At 46.4% G+C, this 23874-nt stretch overlaps 1 protein-coding gene across 2 annotated transcripts; it reads right to left on the reverse strand.

Annotated features, from left to right (window-relative positions):
• Positions 1 to 1121: 1121 nt before the first annotated feature.
• On the reverse strand, positions 1122 to 22552 carry SRI (sorcin). 2 transcript variants are annotated; one of them, XM_081834576.1, is made up of 8 exons: positions 22402 to 22552; positions 16503 to 16586; positions 9436 to 9505; positions 9094 to 9137; positions 7435 to 7582; positions 7074 to 7187; positions 4283 to 4341; positions 1122 to 1726 (listed from the first exon to the last, which is right to left on the reverse strand). In XM_081834576.1, exons 1-8 carry the CDS (start codon positions 22450 to 22452, stop codon positions 1700 to 1702), a joined length of 597 nt encoding a protein of 198 aa, XP_081690702.1. In that variant the 5' UTR covers positions 22453 to 22552; the 3' UTR covers positions 1122 to 1699. The 2 variants fall into 2 exon arrangements, with proteins under 2 accessions (XP_081690702.1, XP_081690703.1); XM_081834577.1 differs by lacking the exon at positions 16503 to 16586 and having other exon boundaries at positions 22402 to 22530.
• Between the last annotated feature and the right edge of the window lie 1322 nt (positions 22553 to 23874).

Raw genomic sequence — 23874 nt, forward strand, 5'->3', positions numbered from 1 at the left:
GAAAGTCCAGCTATGACTGCTTTGTGGTTAGGTTTGAATGCAATTAAAGGAACATAAAGGAACTGATAAAAGAGTTTTCATACGTTCAGGCAGGTGGAACCCATTTCTCGCAAAGCAGAGTTTCCGTTCCCTATTCCTGCTCAGGGTGGTTCCTGAAATCTTGACACGGAATCTTTTAAATGCAAATGGGAAATTTAGGGCAGACAGATTCACTTGCCTGGAAGGTGATGATCACCGTTTTATTTTCCAGCTTTGGGGAAAGAAGCAGCCAGAATACCAACAGGTTAGAATTATCTTTTGTTGATAGGGAGACTGGAACTTCAGATTCCCTGATTGCAACTAATCCTGGCATTACTCAGCACACCCAGTTTTGTTCGGTACTAACTCCCTGACCGTAAACTGTTGGATTATACCACCAAGCTGTGATAAAGGTAATCGAGTAAATTAGCGTTGCCTAATGTACTAAGCACACAACCGAGAACATGGATTATTTTTCACATTTTTGCAGGGTTCCCAGCTGCCAATCCAGAAATCACACCTAGAAGTCTGAAGCGCTAAGAATGTAGCTAACCCAGCCCCTTTCTTTCCTTCCTTCCTTCCTTCCTTCCTTCCTTCCTTCCTTCCTTCCTTCCTTCCTTCCTCAAAGCAGAGGTCAAAGGCCAGGGGGCTGCCCATTTTAACCCTTCTCCAACACCTAAAATTCACTGGGCACCTAAAAAGCAGAAATGTTTTGCTCCGTTCATCAAGATTACTTCCTGCAGTTAAATAAGAGTGCCTTCCTAGCATAATTGCGGATGAGTACATTCCATGCACAAGGAACTAGAGCGTTTAAGCAAAATAAGGTATGCCAAAGCAACGTTCTGCAAATAACTTCATTTTAATGAAGCTGCAAGCGCATGGGAAGTGAGCACAACACAGAAGTTGTGTTTCTGTGGAGCGGTGAAATAAAATCCTTTACTACAGAAGAATATAAGGCGTTCATTCAAGGTTTCCCCCCAAATCTTGACGAGATTATAGCCTTGTATCTAACTTTCTATGCATGGCTTTTTAGCACAGGAAAACGAGGAAGTTTAATGTTTATAAGTTAGTGGAAAGCGGGACCGAAAGACCTAAGCACTCTCTTACGTCAGAAAACTCTTTAATTCATAATATGCAGCTTGGCACAATTAGCTGGACCAATCATCAGTGAATATTTCCTGCATTTAGAAAACATGATAAATATCGGAAGGGCAAGCAGAACATTCTTTTTTCAGAAGCAAGACCTTGATCGCTTTATTCCAAGACTTGCAGGCAGCTTCCACTGATGCTTTCTGCATTTGTTTTCACACAATTCCTCTCCTCTGGCCGGTCTCTATATGGCACAGGTACAAAGAGGATGTTCCAATATGAATAGTTTAAAAAACAGTACAAGAAGAGATGGTAAAAAGAAAAGAAAAAAAGAGTCAACTTTTTAAAAAGTCCGTATCAAGCAAAATTATAAATATGCTAGACAAATCAACTCCAAAACAGGATTTATTGTGTTTTGTTAGTTATCAAAACTATAAAAAGCATATAAATCAATATTTATAAAATAGGCAAATACCACTATTTAGTTACACAGCCATGATAACTTTTTTTTTTTTTTTTTTTTTTTTTTGGTGCAAAGCAAAAACAAACTGGAATGTGGCTCATGCTCGCCCGTTTCTTCCTTCATCTTGAATTAGATGCTCATCACACACTGGATGAACTGCAGAAAGGGAAAGAGAGAGATAACGCGCGTTATCATCACTAGAGAGCCTCTGTGGTGTAGTGGTTAGGGTAGCGGATTGGGACGTGGGAGATCAGGGTTCAATCCCTCACTGGGTGGCCTCAGGAGTCAGTCACTTTCACTCAGCCTAACCCACCTCAAAGGGTTGTTGAGGGTATTCAATGACGAGGGGGAGAACCATGTAGCTCCTTGGTGGAAAAAGTGGGATATAAATACCATATTTTTCGCTCTATAGGATGCACTTTTCCCCCTCCCAAAAATAAGGGGAAATGTGTGTGTGTCCTATGGAGCGAATGCAGGCTCCTTGGCTTCAGCGATAGCAACGCGAAGCCTCCGAAGTGCAGAGGGAGCGCTCCCCCTGCGCTCTGGAGGCTTCGTTTTGCTTCACTGAAGCCGCCTGAAGCCTCAGGGGGCTTCAGGTAGCTATCAGAAGCCTTCAGAGCGCAGCAGGAGTTAGCCGCCTGAAGCCTGAGGAGCGAGAGGGGTTGGTGCACACCGATCCCTCTTGCTCTCCAGGCTTCGCTTCGCTGGAGAGGCACTGTGCAGCTTTCCCTCTCTGCGCAGCGCCCCTTCAGCGAAGCGGGAGGAGAAATGGAAGGGGCTCCGTTTCTCCTGTCGCTTCGCTGAAGGGGTGCTGCACAGAGAGGGACAGAATATATTTTTTCTTGTTCTCCCCCTCTAAAACTAGGTGTGTCTTATGGTCGGGTGTGTCTTATAGAGCGAAAAATACGATGCATGAAATAACTGTGGCACAATGCTTGCCAGGATGCATCGGTCTTGAGAGACAACGGAGTCCGCCTCCGGGGGTGAAGCCAAACCACTGTTTGCAGCATCAAAGTGACCTCCTTAGGGCACAGGCCTGGCCAGTGTTTGGAGGTCCCGGGCTGCCCAGATGACAAGACCCCCTCTCAGCCTCACTGTTGGGATCCAAAGGAAAACAGAGCAAGATGTTGGGTACCAGCTGGGCTGCAGGAGATGCTGGAAGGAGGGGCACAAGGCGCCATCCAACTGCCCTTAGGGACTACACTATAAAGGGGTGGAGAACCTGTGAAACTCCAGATTATGGGTAGGCAAACTAAGGCCTGGGGGCCAGATCTGGCCCAATCGCCTTCTAAATCCGGCCCGCAGACGATCCAGGAATCAGCGAGTTTTTACATGAGTAGAATGTGTCCTTTTATTTAAAATACATCTCAGGGTTATTTGTGGGGCATAGGAATTCATTCATTTTTTCTTCTTCAAAATATCGTCTGGCCCCCCCACAAGGTCTGAGGGACAGTGGACCGGCCCTCTGCCGAAAAAGTTTGCTGACCTCTGCTCCAGATGAACGTTTCTCAAACTTTTTACTCTGGGCCACGCTTTCAGAATAAGAATTTGCTCACGCCACACTCAATTTTATATTGATCCGAAATGCAGTCGTACCTTGGAAGTCAAACGGAATCCATTCCGGAAGGTCGAATGGGCTCCGTTCGACTTCCAAAACGTTTGGAACCCGTGTCAGACATCCAAAGAACGTTCGAAAGCTTGAAAAATCACTTCTGGGTTTCGATCGTTCAGGAGCCAAGGCATTTGAGATCCAAGGTACGATTGTACACTGGAAAATGCCACTAGGATTGTCTTCAGTATTGCCTGGTGACGCTCTTGCTTCCACTCTGAAAATTATCTGTCCCTATTCTGCAAATCAGGGGGCGCGGGTGGCGCTGTGGGTTAAACCACAGAGCCTAGGACTTGCCGATCAGAAGGTCGGCGGTTCGAATCCCTGCGACAGGGTGAGCTCCGGTTGCTCGGTCCCTGCTCCTGCCAACCTAGCAGTTCAAAAGCATGTCAAAGTGCAAGTAGATAAATAGGTACCACTCTGGCAGGAAGGTAAACGGCATTTCCGTGCGCTGCTCTGGTTCACCAGAAGCGTCTTAGTCCTGCTGGCCACATGACCCGGAAGCTGTACGCCGGCTCCCTCGGCCAATAAAGCAAGATGAGCACCGCAACCCCAGAGTCAGCCACGACTGGACCTAATGGTCAGGGGTCCCTTTACCTTCCCTATTCTGCAAATCATCAAAATTATTTTGACACTATACCATACTGCAGCAAGCTGTTAAAATGTTGCTTGGGTTGTCTTCTTCCTGCCACACTTGCCACCCTCTCCTGCCACAACCATTGAGAACCACTGCAGCAGCTGAACCCCAACTCTTCTATCAGCTCCAGGGAGCATGGCAAATGACCAGGAATTATGGGAGTTGTAGTCTAGGAACAACTGGCCGTGATAAGCCAAGGCTGATAAGAGTTGGGGTTCAGCAACAACTGGATGGCCGCAGGTTCCTCACCCCCCCGCCCCCCGTTGTAGGAAGTGCTGACTACATACAAGGCAGTTTTCTAGATTTCTGTAGCTGCAAAGAATGTCCCCAAGCTCCTGGGAGGAAAGGACCAGCAGTTCAAAGCCTGGAGCTCTCGGCTTATAAGTTGCTGCAACTTCATCACAGCGTTCAAGGGGGAACAGAGACTTGCGCTCCTAAGCAGGAAACGGACTTGAAGCTCACTTACATCATCGTACTGGAAATTCACCATCCCCTGCTGGGCTGCATCTCGTCTCCGAAAACTATCTGCAAATGCAGCACAGGAAGAACCATGTTAGGACAGGAGCCAGGATACACAAAAGCCCCAGGTGGATGAATGCAAGTGGGAAGTTTGCATTTCTTAGTGCACAAAGTATTGATCTGATGTGTAGAGATCTTTCCTATCCTACTTAATTCAAGAAGGCTCTGGAAGCTTCTCTGTGTGAAAGAAGCAAGCAGAAGGTTCCTGATGTTTGGGTTATTCCTTCAGAGAGTACAGCTGACGTAAACTGGTTCTGTTATCTCTTCTGTCAAGGTCATGCTGACTATAATAATAAGGCCAGAAGAAGCCTGAGTTTCACTCTTTTCTATCTCTCTTTCTTTCTGGTGTGCTGTTCTGTACATAGTATGCTTAGCGTTAAGGTTTTAGACTTATTATAAGTTATTTTAAGTTAAGTCTGCTGCAACTGGATTTATTATAGACAGGGCCAATCCTAAATGTATTGGATTTGTGACCATTATGCTCCTTTGCCTTCAGTAGCAGTAAAGCTCTGCTGGATCAAATATTCATTGCCTCTGGTCTATTTTTTGGGAATCCTGCAACATGTTTAAGTTTTTACTCTGCTAACGATACGTTGGAATCTGCTCTGGATCAATATTGAGTAGAATTCCACAACAGGCACAGAAACTCACGCCCTCCCTCTCTATATCTGCCCGCCAGCCTGCTATTAAACAACACATTTTTTGTGATTTATTTTCAGGCGAAAGCTTCTTGTTAGCAACCCTTTTGGCTGGGAGGACGGCTTCACAAGATTTCCACTTTACTCTGCCCTACTCAAGAGTTAAGAACAACAAACCCCTGTGTCGCAAACTTAGCACAACAAACAATACAAGCAACACGAAAACCAGTTTACTAGATAGCACTGCAATTCTTATTGCATAATGTACATGAATTTAGTACAACAAAAACAAAATGTGTACACTTGTGAATTCTCTAATATATTTGAAAGCGAATGAACAGACCTCTGTCAATCTTTGAAAGTCCGTAGAAGTATAATAAGTCTATGGCTGAAACCAAGTAATAGATGCTATCCTGTGGGCTAAGCGGTAAAAAAAAAATTAGGAGTTCATGGTGATTCCGGATAATCTGACTGTTTCGTTACATATCCTTATGACCACTGCTCCTTGTGCATTTTTCGAATCTATGGGTTGTGCTGAAGAAGATTCCAGCGAAACAGTCAGATTTTCCGGCGTCACTGTCCTACGTCGTTCTTCACTTACTACTTCGGCACCATGAATGCCGAAAAAAAGTTTTACAATTTTGTTTTTTTCTGTACTAAATCTTGTATATTATGCAATAAGAATTGCAGTGCTATTGGAGAAAGTGATGAATCAATATGTTTAAAGATGAACTGTTTAGAAAGAAAGATGATAAATGATGAAGTTAATCTTTTAAGAATTTAGGTATTGGAAAACTGTTAAAATGATACACACTGAAATCCAACCAGGGGGTTACAAGGAAGTCACTTAACAATGTTATGAAGTTTGATTTAACTATGGTGGAACGCTATGTTTGTTTTAAAAAAATCTTTCTGTGGAAAATCAATTTAAAAAAATGAAAAAAAGAAAGAATTGCCGTGCTATCTAGTAAACTGGTCTTTGTGTTCCTTGTTTTGTTTTCTGTTCTACTCAAGAGTTCATCTGGAGTGTAGCGTTCGGTTCTGGGGAATGCACTTTGAGACGCGAAGGAGTTCAGGAAAGAGAAAGGGAGATAGCCAGCGATACTGAGCCCAAGTCCGGCACAGAAAGCTTGGCGGAACTGGATACGTTTAGCCTTTGATGAAGAGAAAAGAAGGATCTGATTGCACTCTTTAAATAACCTGAAGGGTCGAGACGCAGAACCGAGCCAAGAGCAGGTCTCTGCTGACCCAAATGTGAGACTGGACAAGTTAGAGAAGGAGAGATTTGTGCTGAGTAAAAAGTAGAGGACGCTTGACAGCAAAGAGGAATTTGACAGTGGGACCCCTGGCTAGACGGGGGGGGGGGGGGGGGCTTCAAAAGTTCCCAAACTTTTTTCTCTGGGCCACACTTTGAATAAAAATTTGCCTGCGTCACACCGTTTTTTTTGGCAAGAAAATCAAAATGAAACAGCACCTAGCAGTGTTCGATTTATAACACAGAACGCAAGTACTTTATAATATGATCATGGGGCACCCAGAAAGTATAAAACAAGAACAGGAATTATAATTATAAACGCGCCTCTTACGTATGTATTTTAAGCAGATATACAAAGTCAATGGGCGGTGTGAGCTTGCTTTTTCTGCTAGGTCTAATTTGAGACAAGCAACCTCCCTTCTCCTCATCAGCCTTTCCCTTTTCTGATCTTCTACATTTGTCAGAGTTGAAAATCCCCCTTCACAACGGTATGTCGTGGACAACTGTAGAAGAATAATCAGAAGTATTCTCCAGCGATTCTGGATCACAGGTGGCCTTGTCCTCAGAATCCTTTGATGTGCTTGCTCTCATTTTGAAAATATATCTACCCATACTCAGCAAACAAAAAAATAATAATTTGATACTATACTACACTACACTGAAATGTTTAAATGTTTCATTGATTGTCCTTGAATCTTCCTGCTACATCTTTGGAGAACCATGGCGTTACAGAGACCTGCAATTCAATGTTTCTGCGATTAACCTCAAAAAGGAGCCTGGTCTGATTAATAGAAATTTGAAGAAACAAAATCAGTCCGTTGTCATGAATTGAGAAAACCTCCTACCAGTGAGAGCTCTGAGCTTAACGCAGCAGGCGATGTAGTCGTCAAACGTGATCTTGCCACGAGTGCTGTATCGCTTGGAAATGCCGTTGATGGCTTGGGGACTCAGCCGAAATCCTGGATGGAAGGAGAGAGCGGGAATTGTAAAACTGAACAATTAGAAGGGACACAGAGGATCATCTAACACAGGCATCCCTGCAGCCCTCCAGATGTTTTGGCCTAAAACTCCCATGATCCCTAGCTAGCAGGACCAGTGGTCAGGGATGATGGGAATTGTAGTCCAAAACATCTGGAGGGCCGAAGGTTGGGGATGCCTGATCTAATGCAACCGTTTCCCAGCCAGCGCAAAGTCTCCCAAACTCACCCATAGACGTCAACGCCTTCTGCAGCTCCTGGGAATCAACCGTGCCGCTGCGATCGCTGTCGACGCTCATGAAGTGTTGCCGCCAGCCGTTCAGCACGGCCCAGAGCTCTTTGAACTCATTGAAGCCCATCGTGCCAGACATATCTCTCTGCGCAGCGGCTAAGGATCACTTCACGTCAATAACTGGATCAATATCCTTTCATGTGCTTGAGAAACATCAACTACGGTTTCCCTACACTCTGTGTGTGTGTGTGTGTAAATGTTTTGTTTATTTTCCATTTAATAATACACATTCACATCATTATTATCCATTTTACCTCCCTGGCCTATCGATTTCCTTCCCTCCTGCCTCCTGGCTTTCAAAATTAACCTTTATATCATTGCATTGGGTACGTTTTCCTATTCCAATTCCACTCATTGCAGAATAACTCACAATTTAAATAAATATAGAAAGGTAGAGAACTCCTTACAGTCATACCTCAGGTTACAGACATTTCAGGTTATGCTTTTTCGGGTTACGGACTCCCAAAACCCGGAAGTACCGGAACGGGTTACTTCTGGGTTTCGGTGGTGACGCATGCGCAGTGCTAAACCGTGCTTTGCGCATGCACAGAAGCCCCAAATCGCAACCCGTGCATGCGCAGATGCGCCACTGCGGCTTGCGAATGTGTCTCCCGCACGGATCACGTTCGCAACCAGAGCGTCCACTGTACAAGTCTTCAGCTAACCCTGCTAGTGATGTTAATTGCTTACAATAATCTTTCAGATAGCGTATAAATTTACTCCAGTCCTTTTGGAATACCTGATCATGATGCTTTCGGATTTTTCCCGTCAGCTTCGCCAGTTCTGCAAAGTCCATCATCTTCATCTGCCACTCTCCTTTCGTTGGGTGTCCCTACACTTTGGAGGGGCCACTGTCCCCTTGTTTCATAAACTCATCCCCAGCGACCCCTTCTCTCTTCCCCTCCCCAAACCAATATTCAGAATAGCACTTTGCAAGGCCCACTTAGGAAGGTAATAGCACAAGAAAATTTAAAGCAGTAACAATTACAGTGGTGCCTCGCAAGACGAAAAGAATCCGTTCCGCGATTCTCTTCGTCTAGCGGTTTTTTCGTCTTGCGAAGCAAGCCCATTGACGGCTTAGCGGATTAGCGCTATTAGCGGCTTAGCGGCTTAGAAAAAGGGGGGGAAGGGGGAAAAAGTCGGAAAAACTCGCAAGACATTTCGTCTTGCGAAGCAAGCCCATAGGGAAATTCGTTTTGCAAAGCACCTCCAAAACAGAAAACCCTTTCGTCTAGCGGGTTTTCCGTCTTGCGAGGCGTTTGTCTTGCGGGGCACCCCTGTAATTGCACATTTACTCCAAAGCAAGTGAAAGCTATTTAGTTTAATCACCGTATTTTTGGCTCCATAAGACGCACTTTTTTCCTCCTAAAAAGTAAGGGGAAATGTCTGTGCGTCTGCAGATCACAGATCCAGGAAGTGTGAAAGGGCTCAAAGCAAACAGCTTAAATAGCATATTTTTTACCTCCCTCACCCCCTGGGTAAAATAATAATAATAATAATTTCAGCCACCTAGAAGCACACGTGATAACTGCAATGAGAACCATTAATTATAATAATACAAATATTATAAGTCAAAATCCAATGTGTGAAGGATACGTCGAGCATGGAGATCATGAGTCTGCAGGTCTCTAGGTTGAAAGCTGTTTAAAGAAAAACAGAAGCAGTCAACAAGAAAAATAAAGTTTTTTCCCTTTCTCTCTCTTGCTCCCCCCCCCCCGCCCAAGCCAAGAGTGGTTTCCAAGGAGCAAAGTATGAACAGCATATTAGTTCCTCAAGATTAGTTTTCCTTCAAACATTTTGATATGTTAAAAGAGGGATAGGAAGAGATGCTTTAAAAAATGCAAGAGGGAAAGTAGCAACTTTGGCAACGGGTTTCGGGTCTTGTTGCCTTTGCTACAACAAAATCCGTTTGGGTTTTTTTGAACTGGGAAAACTTACGTTTATAGGCTCCTGCAATCCCTGACTGGGTCAGACATCTCTGCAGCTCGTCGGCATCTATTTGACCGTCCTGTGGAAAACAGAAAGAGCATCGCGCCAGGGTTACTGCCTTTGTGCCCGAGACCTGACCATCTCTGCAATAATAATAATAATAATAATTTATTATAATAATTTATTGTTTATATCCCACCCATCTGGCTGAGTTTCCCCAGCCACTCTGGGCGGCTCCCACAGTGTTAAAACATGCCATGTTTAAGTTGACCAGGTCCAACGTGGTTTCTTTAAGCTAAAATTTGAAGCAAGCTTGCGGTTTTAAACTATGCACACTTAAGAAAGGCAGTCTGTGGATGTTGTGGCCAATTTTAAACACAAACCCCCTTAAACATTTCTAAAATGAGAGACAGAAGGAACAGACTCACATACACTTAACGGACAACATGTAACATGTAAACATACATATTTCCATCCTTTAGTTGGTTATTGTAAGGAGTTGGCTCACTTCAATATTGGTTTCATTAAGGGAATTTAGTAGGAAGGTCCCACATGAAGTGGTTTTATGAGGCTCCTGGCCTCTTCAAACACCACCAGTTAATCAAACTGGCAGGGCTCACAACGCTTGGTTGACTGGGTACCCCTTTATATATGCATGCAGTTTTGTTTTGTTTTTTCATTTTAAATTAACTGTGAACATGCAATTTCTCAAAACGACAGAGACCATTGGGGTAACAAGCAGTCTGGCGAGAGATGACCAGGCTAAGACAAGAACAAACTTGCACACATCCTTTCCCCCCGCTGCCTGGCAGAGGGGGTAGATAATTTATTACGGTCGGAGACCAGCTTATAAAACACACTTGGGGGTCCAATCCCAGACAGAAAACAAACATTTAAAACAATGTACAGCGATAAATTAAAAAATTATAAATGTGAGAAGCGTATAGACACTTAAAACTTTAAGATAAGCTGCCACAGAGAGATGACCCAGCGTCACCCATGGAACCGAGTTTGGGGATTTTCTTAAAGAACTCGTTTGGATCGGGGAATAGTCTGCGCCTACACAGAATCTGGCGACCATCTGGGTCGTCTTATGATCTTTGCCTAACAGGAAAAGGTCAAATTTTTGCTTTTCCGGGAGGTCAGCGAGCCTCAACAGTAGGGGATCAATTGGTCTCACTGTGTGCCTCTTCATAAAAGGGACAGCTAAAAAATAGATGTTTGGGGCTTCCTATTCCCCCAGTGAACAGGTGCAAAGTCTCTGAGCATATGGGACTTTTTTAAAGGCTCCTTCCAGGACCAGCGAGGGCAGAGCCGAACTTCTGGCACCTGTTGCCTGGCAAGTATTAAGACTGAGAAGGTGTCAACGATCTTCAAATATCTGAAGGGCTGTCATCACAGAGAAGATGGAGCAAGCTTGTTTCCTGTTGCTCCAGAAAGGAGGACCCAAACCAATGGATTCGAGTTACCAAAAAAGGAGATTCTGCCTAAATATTTCTGACAGCCTCAAAAGGTGAAGGACTCTCCCATTTGCCTGGGAGTCTTTAGACCTGCTTCGAAGGCGGTTAGACTAGATCGGCATTTCCCAAACTTGGGCTTCCAGCTGCTTGTTGGACTACAACTCCCATCATCCTTGATCACTGCTAGCTAGGGATGATGGGAGTTGTAGTCCAACAAGCAGCTGGAAACCCTAGTTTGGCAAACACTGGACTAGAGAAACCTTGGGGTCCCTTCTGACTCTACAATGCGTCTACGATTCTGTGAGCTTCTGATCCTTGCCTCCGGCGAGCTTTTGTGTTTTGCAAGGGATATCCTTATTGATGCAAAGCAGGAAAGCACACATTTGCCTCCCTGTTTGGACAAAAACAGCTGTGTCTAGTTTGGGACGAAGAAGGATCAAGTTCCTAATTGCTACCTGAAAGGGGGAGATGGTTCCAAAGGCTGTTGCTGTCTCACTCACGTGCATATCTGGTTTTAACAGTAGAGGCCCAGTACAACTCGCCAATGTGTCTATAATGGGCAACGTTTTCACTTCAAATGCCATCGGTGCCATTCCAAATAAACTAGTGCCATTTGTGAGAATAATACCGTATTTTTCGCTCCATAAGGCGCACCTGGTTTTTAGAGGGGGACTTCAAGGGAAAAAATATTCTTTAAAGGGAGTGCTGAGCAGAGCCTGTATGAATCCCAGGCTCTGCTCAGCGCTCCTTTTCACGAGCCCCGTGGAGGGTGTGTGCGGCGCTTGCACGCTTTTTCCCGAGGTGGGAGAAGTGACGGGCTGCCCTTCTCCCTCCTCTGGGAAAAGCCCTGAAGAGCCCCCCCACACACACTCCGTGTGGCTCTTTAAAGGGAGCGCGGCTATCCGTGGCTTTTGCGGGAGGTGGGGGGTGTCCCTTCCCCACCTCCCGCAAAAGCCAGGGATAGCCGTGCGAAGCCTCCGCAGGGCAGTGGGATGAAGGCTCCCTGGTGCCCTGCGGAGGCTTCACGGGCTACCCCAGAGCTGCTCAGGAGCTTGTTGGGGCTGGCGGGGGAACCCCGGGTCCCCCCCCCCAGCCCCAGGCCCCACACATTCACTCCATAAGAAGAACAGACATTTCCCCTTAGTTTTTAAGAGGTGTGTCTTATGGAGCGAAAAATACGGTAATTTTTATAAACACAATCTCTTCATTGTGGACTCTCCTTCCTTGCAGGTTTTTAAGCAGAGGTTGGATGGCCATCTGTCATGGATGCTTTGGTTGAGATTCCTGCATTGCAGGGGGTTGGACTAGATGACCCTCATGTCCCTTCCAACTCTACGATTCTGAGACTCTTTATCAGGGGTGCCCAAACGTTTTCCAAAGAGGGCCAGATTTGATGATGAAGTGAACCTGCATGAGGGCTGAACGAAGTTGTTGACTGAAGTTTACCCCAAAGTTGTTGAGCTTTTTTTAGGATTTTATCCCCAGGACTTCCGCGGGGGCCAGATTAAATCGACTGTCGGGCCAGAATAGGCCCCTGAAACAGACTTTGGGCATGCCTGCTCTATATAATTCAAGCGTTAGCCGTGCCAAATTTCAAAGGACCTCAAATAAGGCCGGAATTTGAGCACCACCCTCAAACAAGCAAACTATAGATGCGGAAAAATGAGTCATTTTTATAGCTTCATTTCCCAGGGCAGGACATGCTAAACGCGTTAGGACAGAAACTTGTTCAAATAACTAAAAATAAAATAATTTAAGAGAGGTGATCAGAACTCTCACACGCCCTGTCTACATTCTGAAACTCGCATTCCCTAGCCCTGGGACTAGTTTGGATGCAATGCAAACTCAAAGAGTCCCCATTCGAGGCTGCAAAGAGAAGATCGGAAAAGTTCACGTTGAAGCAAACCACAGTTTCCCATTATGCCAGAACTCGGAAAACTGTGGTTTGCTTAAACTACGGTTGGCAAGAACAAGCCAGGGTAAAACTGTGGTCCCTTATTCTGGTTTGTTGCGATGCCACAGACTTCACCAACTTCCAGGTGCTGTTAGACCCCAACTCCCAGCAGCCAGCATGTCCAATGGGCAGTGCTGGAAACCACCAACTTCCAAAAAACCCCATGTTGGGGGAAGCCTGGTTTAAAGAGACGACTGTTCTCCAAGTTCAGACATCCCATGGGAGTGTAGTTTGCTTAAAAGTAGATCTGAAATATTCTAGTCTCCTCCTTGGAACCACGAAAGAGGAAGAGAGGGACGCATTAGAGACTTAAGGCTTGTTTGTGTAGAAGGAAACCATATTTTCTTTGATACGCCCCCAAAGGACATTTGTGGTCAATTAAAAAATATACTGGTGAGTCAGATAGCATGCAAGCAGCCTTATTGGAAGTGGCATAAGCTTGTAGGCGTAGTGGAGGGGGAATAACAGTGAAATAGAAGCATGGGGATGATCTACTGGACCACCAGGGTAATCGACAGATCTTCTTTGCTCTAAGTAAGTTATGGAGGTTTTTGGTTTTGACTGACAGGTTTAACCTGACAGCCTAGTACAGAAGAAGTCACAGTGTAAGGGGAAAAAACCAGGCAGAGGTTGGGTACTTCTTTTCTTTAATACGGTCCCTACTCCAGGCTAGCCGTTTAAACAATGGGTCTTCTCTGCAAGACGGTTGGCATTCTTTTCTTTTTTAAAAAATAATAATTATACTTTTCAAATTTATACATTTCTTTAATTTTACTATCATTTTCACATTTCAAAGTCTGGCTTCCTTCTCCCTCTTTCTGCGGTTCCGTATTTTTGAATATCTTCTGCATATCCCAATTCACTTAATTTGCTTTAAATATAAACTCTTATGAAACTGCAAAGTACAGTGGTGCCTCGCAAGATGAAATTAATTCGTTCCGCGAGTTGTTTCGTCTTGCGATTTTTTCGTCTTGCAGAGCGCGGATTCCCTGGGTATTAACGGTTTTAAGAAAAAGGAAACAAACTCGTAAGACGTTTTCGTCTTGCAAAGCAAGCCCATATGGGGAAATCGTCTTGCGAAGCAACTCAAAAAACGGAAAACCCTTTCGTCTTGCGCGTTTTTCGTCTTACGAGGCATTCGTCTTGCGAGGTACCACTGTATTACAATAATCCTGCCAATGATTTTGTCTGTTTGCAATTCATCTGTAAATATTCAAATAAACCATTTCCATTGTTTTATAAAAGAGTTTGTTAGCTTGGTTTCTTATTCTTCCAGTAAGTTTCGCCATTTTTGCACATTCCAAGACGATTGGCGTTCTGAATTAAAACCTGAAGCTTGCATTTCAGCAGGAAGAAGAGCTTTTCCTTAAAACTCAGAGGTGCTTTTGCAAGTTCCTGCACTGCAGGGGGGCTGGGCTACTAAAACCCTTGGAGATCCCTTCAAAGTCCACAAATCCAAGCTGCTCCTATGCAGTCAGAACATTTCATGGCTGAATCAGCCACAGATCTTCCTAGCAAAAGCCCAATATGCCAACCACTTCTGACGCCTTTTGTAGGCTCACTATTCAATGACCGTTTGCTGAGCCTTATAAAATAATGAGTTACAGTGGTGCCCCGCAAGACAAACGCCTCGGAAGACGAAAAACTCGCTATACGAAGGTGTTTTTCGTTTTCTTAGCCGCTTCGCAAGACGCATCTCCCTATGGGCTTGCTTCGCAAAACGAAGCTTGCCCCGCAAGCTCCGGGGACAGCGGGGAAGCGCAGCGCGTCTTCCCCTCTGTCCAGGGACCGCTTTTGAACCAAGGGGCGGCAACGGGGAGAAGCGATTCTCCCCGCTGCGCCTTCCCTTGCTTTAAAACAGGTCCGGGGACAGAGGGGAAGGCGCGCGGCACTTCCCCTCTGTCCCCGGACGGTCTCCATAGGAACGCATTGATTGATTTTCAATGCATTCCTATGGGAAACCGTGCTTCGCAAGACGAAAAACTCGCAAGAAGAAAAAACTTGCGGAACGAATTAATTTCGCCTTGCGAGGCACCACTGTATAGTAGGGACTGCAATACAGCATCTGCCTACATTTTGGGGGTCTCTATGGGGGCATTAAGGGACGCGGGTGGCGCTGTGGGTTAAACCAAAGAGCCTAGGACTTGCCGATCCGAAGGTCAGCGGCTCGAATCCCCACAACAGGGTGAGCTCCCATTGCACAGTCCCTGCTCCTGCCAACCTAGCAGTTCGAAAGCACGTCAAGGTGCAAGTAGATAAATAGGTACCACTTCAGCGGGAAGGTAAACAGTGATTCCGTGTGCTGCTCTGGTTTGCCAGAAGCTGCTTAGTCATGCTGGCCACATGACCCGGAAGCTGTGCACTGGCTCCGTCGGCCAGTAAAGCGAGATGAGTGCCGCAACCCCAGTCATCCATGACTGGACCTAATGGTCAGGGGTCCCTTTACCTTTTCTATGGGGGCACTGGCTGCAGCAACTGTCACACTAAGCTGCATTACTTCAAAAGTCACCAAGCTAATGGAATATGCAGAAATGGTCAGACTGATGGGAAAGATCAGAAACCAGGAAGACCAAGTTTCCCTAAAGGATCTCCACCCTCATCGTTCTGCCCAAACACTGAGGTCCAGCTCCGAGGGACTTCTGGCAGTTCCCTCCCTGCGAGAAGTGAGGTTACAGGGAACCAGGCAGAGAGCCTTCTCGGTGGTGGCGCCCGCCCTGTGGAACACCCTCCCATCAAAAGACAAGGTAATAAGCAGCTATCCTGTTTTTAAAAGGCATCTGAAGGCAGCCCTGCTTAGGGAAGTTTTTAATATTTGATGCTGTATTGTTTTTAACACTTGATTGGTAATAATAATAATAATAATAATTGGAATAACTTTTTAATATACTTAAAAGACCACTGTAGAACATTAAGATCATTGGCAGGGATACAATGACACTTGTAGTGTGAAATGAACTTTGGTTACTCTGATTACATAACGGATGGGTAATAGTAAAAGTTGCAGGAAAAAGGAAAAAGATAACATTTTCCAAAATGGAACCCAAGGAGGGGGGGGAGGAGGTCTGTAGGTTCGGCGGGGGGGGGGGGGGAATTGTGTTTCGGAATGGTTATACAGTGGTGCCCCGCTAGACGAACGCCTCGCAAGACGGAAAACCCGCTAGACGAAAGGGTTTTCCGTTTTGGAGGCGCTTCGCTAAACAAATTTCCCTATGGGCTTGCTTCGCAAGACGAAATGTCTTGCGAGTTCCTGCGGGTTTTTCCCCCTTTCCCCCCCCTTTTCCTAATCCGCTAAGCCGCTTATCAGCTGATCCGCTAAAAGCCGCTAAACCGCTAATAGCGCTAATCCGCTAAGCTGTCAATGGGCTTGCTTCGCAAGACGAAAAAACCGCTATATGAAGAGCCTCACGGAACGGATTAATTTCGTCTTGCGAGGCACCACTGTAGTTATTATGTATAAATTCATGTAAAACCAATAAAAAACTATAAAAACAACAAAACGTCATGACTGCTTTCAGGGTTCCACACCCCTGGGATTCTATGTCACTGGCAAAATCACACACAAGGTGTGTTTGCCCCCGCTGCAGATGAATTAAGGGACAGCGAGGAAAAAAGCGTCTAATATTTGCTGTGTAAATTTGGGGGTGGGGAGGAGGGAGCCATACCTGCCCAGCAACCGCAGCAAAATAGCCATATAAGGGATCTTGCGCTTGGCCAGGAAAGGAAGGTCCGCCGGGGGCACTCCCATACTACAAATAAAAAAAAAAAATGGGAAGAAATTAAATCAAGGAATTTTCACCATCTGGCACGCACGTTTACTGAAAAGCCGGCCCCGCAGCGTTCCTTGGGAACGGCAGTCTCAATACATGCAAAACCTATTCTTAATCCCCATGTTTCGACAGGACAACAGCGAAACCTGGACATGTTGCAAGTTCGGGTCCGGCAAACACCAAATTACAGTTTTAAGTCGTCCGGCCAAAGGGCTGCTGTAAATCGCAAATTCAAGTCGCGTTTCCCAAGGCCCTTTGGATAATTCGGCGGCGGCAATGCTTGTGAACCAGGAAAACATCTTGCACTTTTTCACGACCAAGGAGGGCACACTTTTGAATCATTCTTCAGGCTGCACCTACAATCCTATACCCACTTACCTGGAGGTAAGCTTACTTAGGTAAAGGTAAAGGGACCCCTGAGCATTATAGAATCATAGAATCATTAGGTCCAGTCGTGGCTGACTCTGGGGTTGCGGCGCTCATCTCGCTTTATTGGCCGAAGGAGCTGGCGTACAGCTCCCAATTGAGTGTTAAAAACAATACAAAACAGGGCTGCCTTCAGATGTCTTTTAAAAATAGTTCCCTCCCTGCGAGAAGCCAAGTTACAGGGAACCAGGCAGAGGGCCTTCTCGGTGGTGGCACCCGCCCTGTGGAACACCCTTCCAGCAGATGTCAAAGGAAATAAGCAACTATTTTACTTTTAAAAGACATCTGGAGGCGGCCCTGTTTAGGGAAGCTTTTAATGTCTGACACTGTATTGTTTTTAATATTCGGTTGGAAGCCGCCCAGAGTGGCTGGGAAAACCCAGCCAGATGGGAGGGGTATAAATAATAAATAAATTATTATTATTATTATTATTATTAACAAATTAAGTTCGTAACCAGAGTACCACTGGAAAGCACATTGCAAGAAAAATAAAAGGTGCCTAAACATTCTGTTGTGGCAACCGTAACCTAGGTTTAAAGTGCCATTTGACAATGGGTTTATACTTCTGAATTAATAAAACTGCAGAAGCGATTCTCTTTCTCTGAACAATGTCGGACTCTCCCTTTTGAAATGTCACTCAGCTTCTGCCGTATTTCCCGTCAGTCTCTCCTGCCTCGCCCCATGCCCACCCGGGAAACAAAGAGCGGAGCACAATGCAAAATGTTTGCACATGGCCAGTCACAGGCCCACAAATTTCTAGAAGTGAGAAACACTGGAGTCGCTGGGCAGAGCCGTTTGACGCGGAAATGCCCTTGTTTGCAGAGAGCAAACATCCATTGAGCACTTGTCATAAGCACACACACCTCCATTAGTTTACAAAGGGTGTGGAAAAATCTCTGAAATGGGCGCAGCGGAAGATTCTCCTCCTAAACAGGTTGGGGTTGGTGACTGGATCCTATGACCTGGGGATCAGGCGCAGAGTCCTGTGGCTTGGTGCGTATTCTGACTCAACATCTCCAGGATATCTGAAAACGCTTGACCTTTGGCAGATCTCCCCACGAGGATTAGAGCCGTACCTTGGTTCTCAAACATAATCCGTGCCTGAAGTCTGTTCGACTCCCGAAAACGTTCAGAAACCAAAGCGCGGCTTCCGATTGGCTGCAGGAGCTTCCTGCCTCATCAGACGTTCGGCTTCCAAAGAACGTTCGCAAACCAGAACACTTAATTCCAGGTTTGCGGCATTCGGGAGCCAAAACGTACACCCACCAAGGTGTTCAAGAACCAAGGTATGACTGTACAGTCATACCTCAGGTTGCATCTGCTTCAGGTCGCGTTTTTTCAGGTTGTGGACTCCCAAAACCCGGAAGTACCGGAACGGGTTACTTCCAGGTTTCGGCAGTCGCGCATGCACAGAAGCACGAAATCGCGCTTTGCGCATGCGCAGAAGAACCAAATCGCAACCCGCACGTGCGCAGACACGGGTTGTGAACGCTGCAGGTTGTGAACGTGCATCCCGCACAGATCACATTCGCAACCCGAGCATCCACTGTACATAGAAAGGCAAGCTTTATTTCAATGTGTTTGACACAGGGTTGTCGATTAGTTTTAATATACCGTATTTTTCCGGGTATAACATGCCCCTGTGTATAAGACTATTTTGGGGGGGCTAAAAATTGAGAAAATGGGGAGGAGATTGCCCTTGTATAAGACGACCCCAATTGTTTTACATTATTTTATCGTAAAAAAAAACCCCATAGTCTTATACACAGAAAAGTACGGTACTTTTTAAAAAAACTTCTGGATTTGTCATTTTGGCCATGGGCGAGGATCTTTCAGCCAGCCCAAATCTATTTCAAAGTCCTCTCTCTCTCTCATCAAGTTATTTTTCTTGCTAATGGCTCCTGATCTAATTTCACTCTAATGTAAACCAAGGCCCATTATCACTCCACATTTATTTTTTAATACTGAAGATGCTGGAAAGTATTCTACCGCAGTTACAGTGTTTTCTTCTTGTTGTTGATCTGTACATCTTATCGAATGTTTAAAGCTGTATTTAAACATATATAATCTGGATTAAAATAGATATGAATACCTGAACGTGAAGCCTGAAGGGAACAATGACAAATGTACAATATTTACAGGTGTTTGTGGGGCTTCATTATAAATATCCAGCCTTTTAGAGAGGCTGATGATTCTACCGACCAAGCTTGGTGGTTTTCTTCTAGAAGGTAAATGAGGTTTTGCAACGCAGAGTTCAAGCGTCACCCAAGGGAGCAGAAAGGCAAATGGAAGCATCCATTTCTGCTCAAGAGCATCGTGGAAAGCAAACACATTACGCCCGGTAATTATTCCGGCGGCAGAGTCTCAGATGAGCTTTTCCCGCTCCTTGCTTGGGGCTTTTTAGAGCCAAGCTGCAGAAGACGCCATTTATCTTCCCTTTCCCCGCCCTCCCCCCCCAAAAGGAAGCGTGGCCTAATGGTTTGAGTGTTTGACTTGAGCTCAGGGAGACGTGGATGAAGGTCCCCACGTGGCCACGAAAAGCTCGCGGGCAAACGTCACAGGCAAGCCACTGTCTCTCACTCGTCCAGCAGCCTGTTTTGCAACCTGATCAGCGGGAAGCGGGTTCGAGTTCCACTGCACGCAGAAGATGGGGGGGGGGAAAACAACCTTGATCCCTTGTGACAATCGCAGCGCAACCAGCTGGCTGCAGGCAGGCAGATGTTCCTTGCCTTTTGGAGCCTTTGCAGAAGCAGCAACATGAAAAGCCCATCCTCAGAGGTTGTGTGAACCGCCCTGCCCTGTGTCAAGGTCCAAAGCGCTCAGGGCAAGCCGTTATGTGGGCACCCCACACCCCTTTCCCCCTGGGAGCAAAACTATGTACAATAAAAATAATACATTAACGAGCTGACACTTAATTGCCTTTCAAAATCTTCTCCCTTAGGCGCTGCCTCATTTTGTCTAACAGTAGGACTAGACCATGGGCAGGCAACCTAAGGCCCGGGGGCCGGATGCGGCCCAATCGCCTTCTAAATCCGGCCTGCGGACGGTCCGGGAATCTGTGTGTTTTTACATGAGTAGAATGTGTGCTTTTATTTCAAATGCATCTCTGGGTTATTTGTGGGTCCTGCCTGGTGTTTTCACATGAGTAGAAACAATTAAAGAAGCCACTTTTGATGGAGCCCTGGGTCTGTAGGAGCCAAGTCCTAGGGGCCCAGGGGTCTTTGGCCCCCAAATAAAATATTTAAGGGGGTTGCTCCCCCCCAAAAAAGTTGATGGGCATGCACTAAATCACATGATCGATTATGCAGGGCGGGGCTTCCCCCTGCAATATTTTATTCAAGGCTGGGTCCATCAACCGTGTCACTATTTATACTGATGGAGTAGTTTTCCTGCCAACATTTCAGCTTCATAGGATGGGCCCCAAATGCCTAACTTTATACAACTCCGTTGGGTCTCCCCCATCCTACAGGCTTCACTCAACTGCCCACTCCCTGAACGAGAAGGCCCCAAATGTTGCAAACTTACAGGGAACCAGGCAGAGGGCCTTCTCGGTGGTGGCGCCCGCCCTGTGGAACGCCCTCCCACCAGATGTCAAAGAGAACAACAACTACCAGAGTTTTAGAAGACGTCTGAAGGCAGCCCTGTTTAGGGAAGCTTTTAATGTTTAATAGGTTATTGTATTTTAGTGTTCTGTTGGAAGCCGCCCAGAGTGGCTGGGGAAGCCCAGCCAGATGGGCAGGGTATAAATAATAAAGTATTATCATTATTATTACTATGGAATCCAAGATGGATGGGAGTTTCTTAAAGGTTTCTTAAACTGAAGGCTCAAATTGCAGACAATTCCAGGAAGAACAAAAAGTGGGAGGCATCTAAGGAAACCCGTGTGGCTGCGTAAGGGGATTACAGGTGAGCTGAGAGTTAAGAAATGGAAGAACGGGAAAATCACAAAGATTATACATGAAAAACTAATGGCTGCAGAGTGAAGGTCAGGCTGGCAAAAACTCAGAATGAGCTCAGGCTTGCAAGAGAGGTTAATAATAATAATAATAATAATGATGATGATGATGATGAAAATGAACTAAGGGAACGCCGGTGGTACTGTGGGTTAAACCACAGAGCCTAGGACTTGCCCATCAGAAGGTCGGCGGTTCAAATCCCCGCAACGGGGTGAGCTCCCATTGCTCAGTTCCTGCTCCTGCGAACCTAGCAGTTCGAAAGCACATCAAAGTGCAAGTAGATAAATAGGTACCACTCCGGCGGGAAGGTAAACGGCATTTCCGTGCGCTGCTCTGGTTCGCCAGAAGCGGCTTAGTCATGCTGGCCACATGGCCCGGAAGCTGTACGCCGGCTCCCTCGGCCAGTAAAGCGAGATGAGTGCCACAACCCCAGAGTCGGGCACGACTGGACCTAATGGTCAGGGGTCCCTTTACCTTTACCTTTAGGCAAACTAAGGCCTGGGGGCCGGAGCCGGCCCAACCGCCTTCTCAATCCGTCCCACGGGCGGTCTGGGAATCAGCGTGTTTTTACATGAGTAGAATGTGCCCTTTTATTTAAAATGCATCTCTGTGTTATTTGTGGGTCCTGCCTGGTGTTTTCACATGAGTAGAATGTGTGCTTTTATTTAAAATGCACCTCTGGGTTATTTGTGGGGCCTGCCTGCTGTTTTTACATGAGTAGAATGTGTGCTTTTATTTAAAATGCATCTCTGGGTTATTTGTAGGGCCTGCCTGGTGTTTTTACATGAGTAGAATGTGTGCTTTTATTTAAAATGCATCTCTGGGTTATTTGTGGGGCATAGGAATCCGTTCATTCCCCCCCCCAAAATATAGTCTGGCTCCCACAAGGTCTGAGGGCCCCCTGCTGAAAAAGTTTGCTGACCCCTGCTTTAGCATTTAAAGAAGCCTTTTAAAAAAACCACCACCCGCAAAATAAAGTGGTGTATCCATTTTTTAAGGAAATAAACAAGCAAAGGCGCCTGGATGGAACGCAGCGCGATGGTGGCATGTATTAAAACACAACATTACGCAACGTTGAAACATTTTAACCAGGAGGGGGAGAGCCCTGCGAGGTCGACCACCCACCAGCCAACGATCTTTTCCCTCCCCTTGGCGCCCCCATCCTCGCTTCCCACCCCCATTTACGGACCAGTCCCCCCGCCCCCATTTAGCCCCCTCTCCCCAACCCCTGCGGGGGAGGGGGAGAGAAGAGCGGGGGAGGGGGAAAGTGAAAGTGTGAAGAGGAAGAATGTGGGGAGGGGAGGCGCCCCCCCATCCTCTTCCCAGGCCTGCGGGCCGCGTGCACCGCCCTCCGAGGGCCGCCCTTGCTCCCTATCCCCCCCTGGTCCATCCATTCCTGCATCCTCGCTCACCTGGCCCTGGTAATAGCCACCTCCGGCGCCGGGATGCCCAGGATATGCCATGGCCGATGCGCTCCTCGCTGCTGCAAACCAACCCGACCTCGCCGGCTCCGCGCCTCCTCCTACTCTCCGGGGAGGTCCGGATCAAACCATTGGCGAGGGGGGGGGAGCCAGGGGAGGGGGAGGGGTCTGGACAAAAGGGCTCTCTTTGGCGCCCCTCTGCAGGCGCTAGAAGGGTCGGAGTCTCCAAGGGGTCTCCAAAGGACTCGGGTCCCCCCAGCCCAGGCTCTGCAAAGTGGGGGGGTGAGAATGCTGGGAATGACTCTTGGATGCCCCCCTCCAGAAGTGGTACGAGCCGGACTTCCTCTTTCCCTGGGAGGAAAAGGAAAATGGAAACTTTCTCTGCGCAAAGGGGAAAGTCTTTTGCAAAGCGCGCAGGCTGCTTTTGGCACGCAGGGCGTTTCGGGTGTTGGGGTGGGGAATTGAGGGTTTTATTGGGGGTGGAAGAGGAGAAGGTTGCGTGCAAAATGCATGCATAAATATAAATACGTAATAAACACACAAGAGGTAGCCGCTTTCATATATATAGCTGACTGTGCCCCCAAATACCCCAAGTAATAAGATCATTAAGTTTGCAGATGATACAAGGGTGGTTGGTTTAATCACGGCTGGAGAGGGGGAGGCGGCCTATAGGAAGGAAGTTGAGCAGTTAGAGGGGAGTGGTGCAGGAAAAACAACTTACTCCTTAACATAAATAAAACAAAAGAGATTATTGTGGGCTTTAGGAAATGTAAATTGAATATTCAGCCACTTATTATTGAGGGGAAGTGCGTGGAACAGGTCTCAGTGTTTCGATTTCTGGGAATGGAGTTGAGAGATGACCTAACCTGGGGAGAAAACAGCCAAGACCTGATGAAGAGAGCACAGCAGAGGTTATATTTTCTGAGAATCCTCCGGAAAAACAATCTCTCAAAGGACCTGTTGATGGCATTTTACCATTGCACTGTGGAGAGTGTATTAACTTATGGTCAGTGTGTGTGGCTTGGGAGCTGCATGGTCAGGAAAAAAAACAATGCTGTCCAGGGTTGTAAAGACTGCGGAGAGAATAATTGGGTGCACTCTTCCCACCTTGGATCAATTCTACGCTTCCAGGTGTCACGAGAAAGCGGCAGAGATAGCGCAGAATAGTGCGCACCCCGGAAATGATCTCTTTCAGCTTCTGCCTTCTGGAAGAAGGTACAGGGTTAGAAAGGCCAGGACTAGCCGCCTGAGAAACAGTTTCTATCCAAATGCGATTCTGGTTCTAAACGCAGCATAAGGGGTCTCTATAGTATACTGTATTTTAAAAATGCAGAAGACCCAGTGGATCAGTTCATTCGCTAGTCAGTTCATGCATAAGTTCATGCTTTACCAGTTGCACTGGCTCCCGGTGGAGTATCAGGTCAGGTTCAAGGTGCTGGTTTTGACCTTTAAAGCTCTTTGTGG

Source organism: Podarcis erhardii, assembly GCF_964252035.2.
Source record: "Podarcis erhardii genome assembly, chromosome: 12".
NCBI classification, from domain to species: domain Eukaryota; kingdom Metazoa; phylum Chordata; class Lepidosauria; order Squamata; family Lacertidae; genus Podarcis; species Podarcis erhardii.

Bases quoted from the DNA above. Each gene is read 5' to 3' on its own strand.
- SRI (XM_081834576.1), bottom strand. From the start codon at position 22,452: ATGGCATATCCTGGGCATCCCGGCGCCGGAGGTGGCTATTACCAGGGC. The intron at 9,138-9,435 runs GTAAGTTTTCCC...TTCTTTAAACAG, and splicing joins GATTGCAGGAGCCTATAAAC to CTTTCAACCTAGAGACCTGC. The intron at 7,583-9,093 runs GTATCCTTCACA...GCCGCTGCGCAG, and splicing joins TCATGATCTCCATGCTCGAC to AGAGATATGTCTGGCACGAT.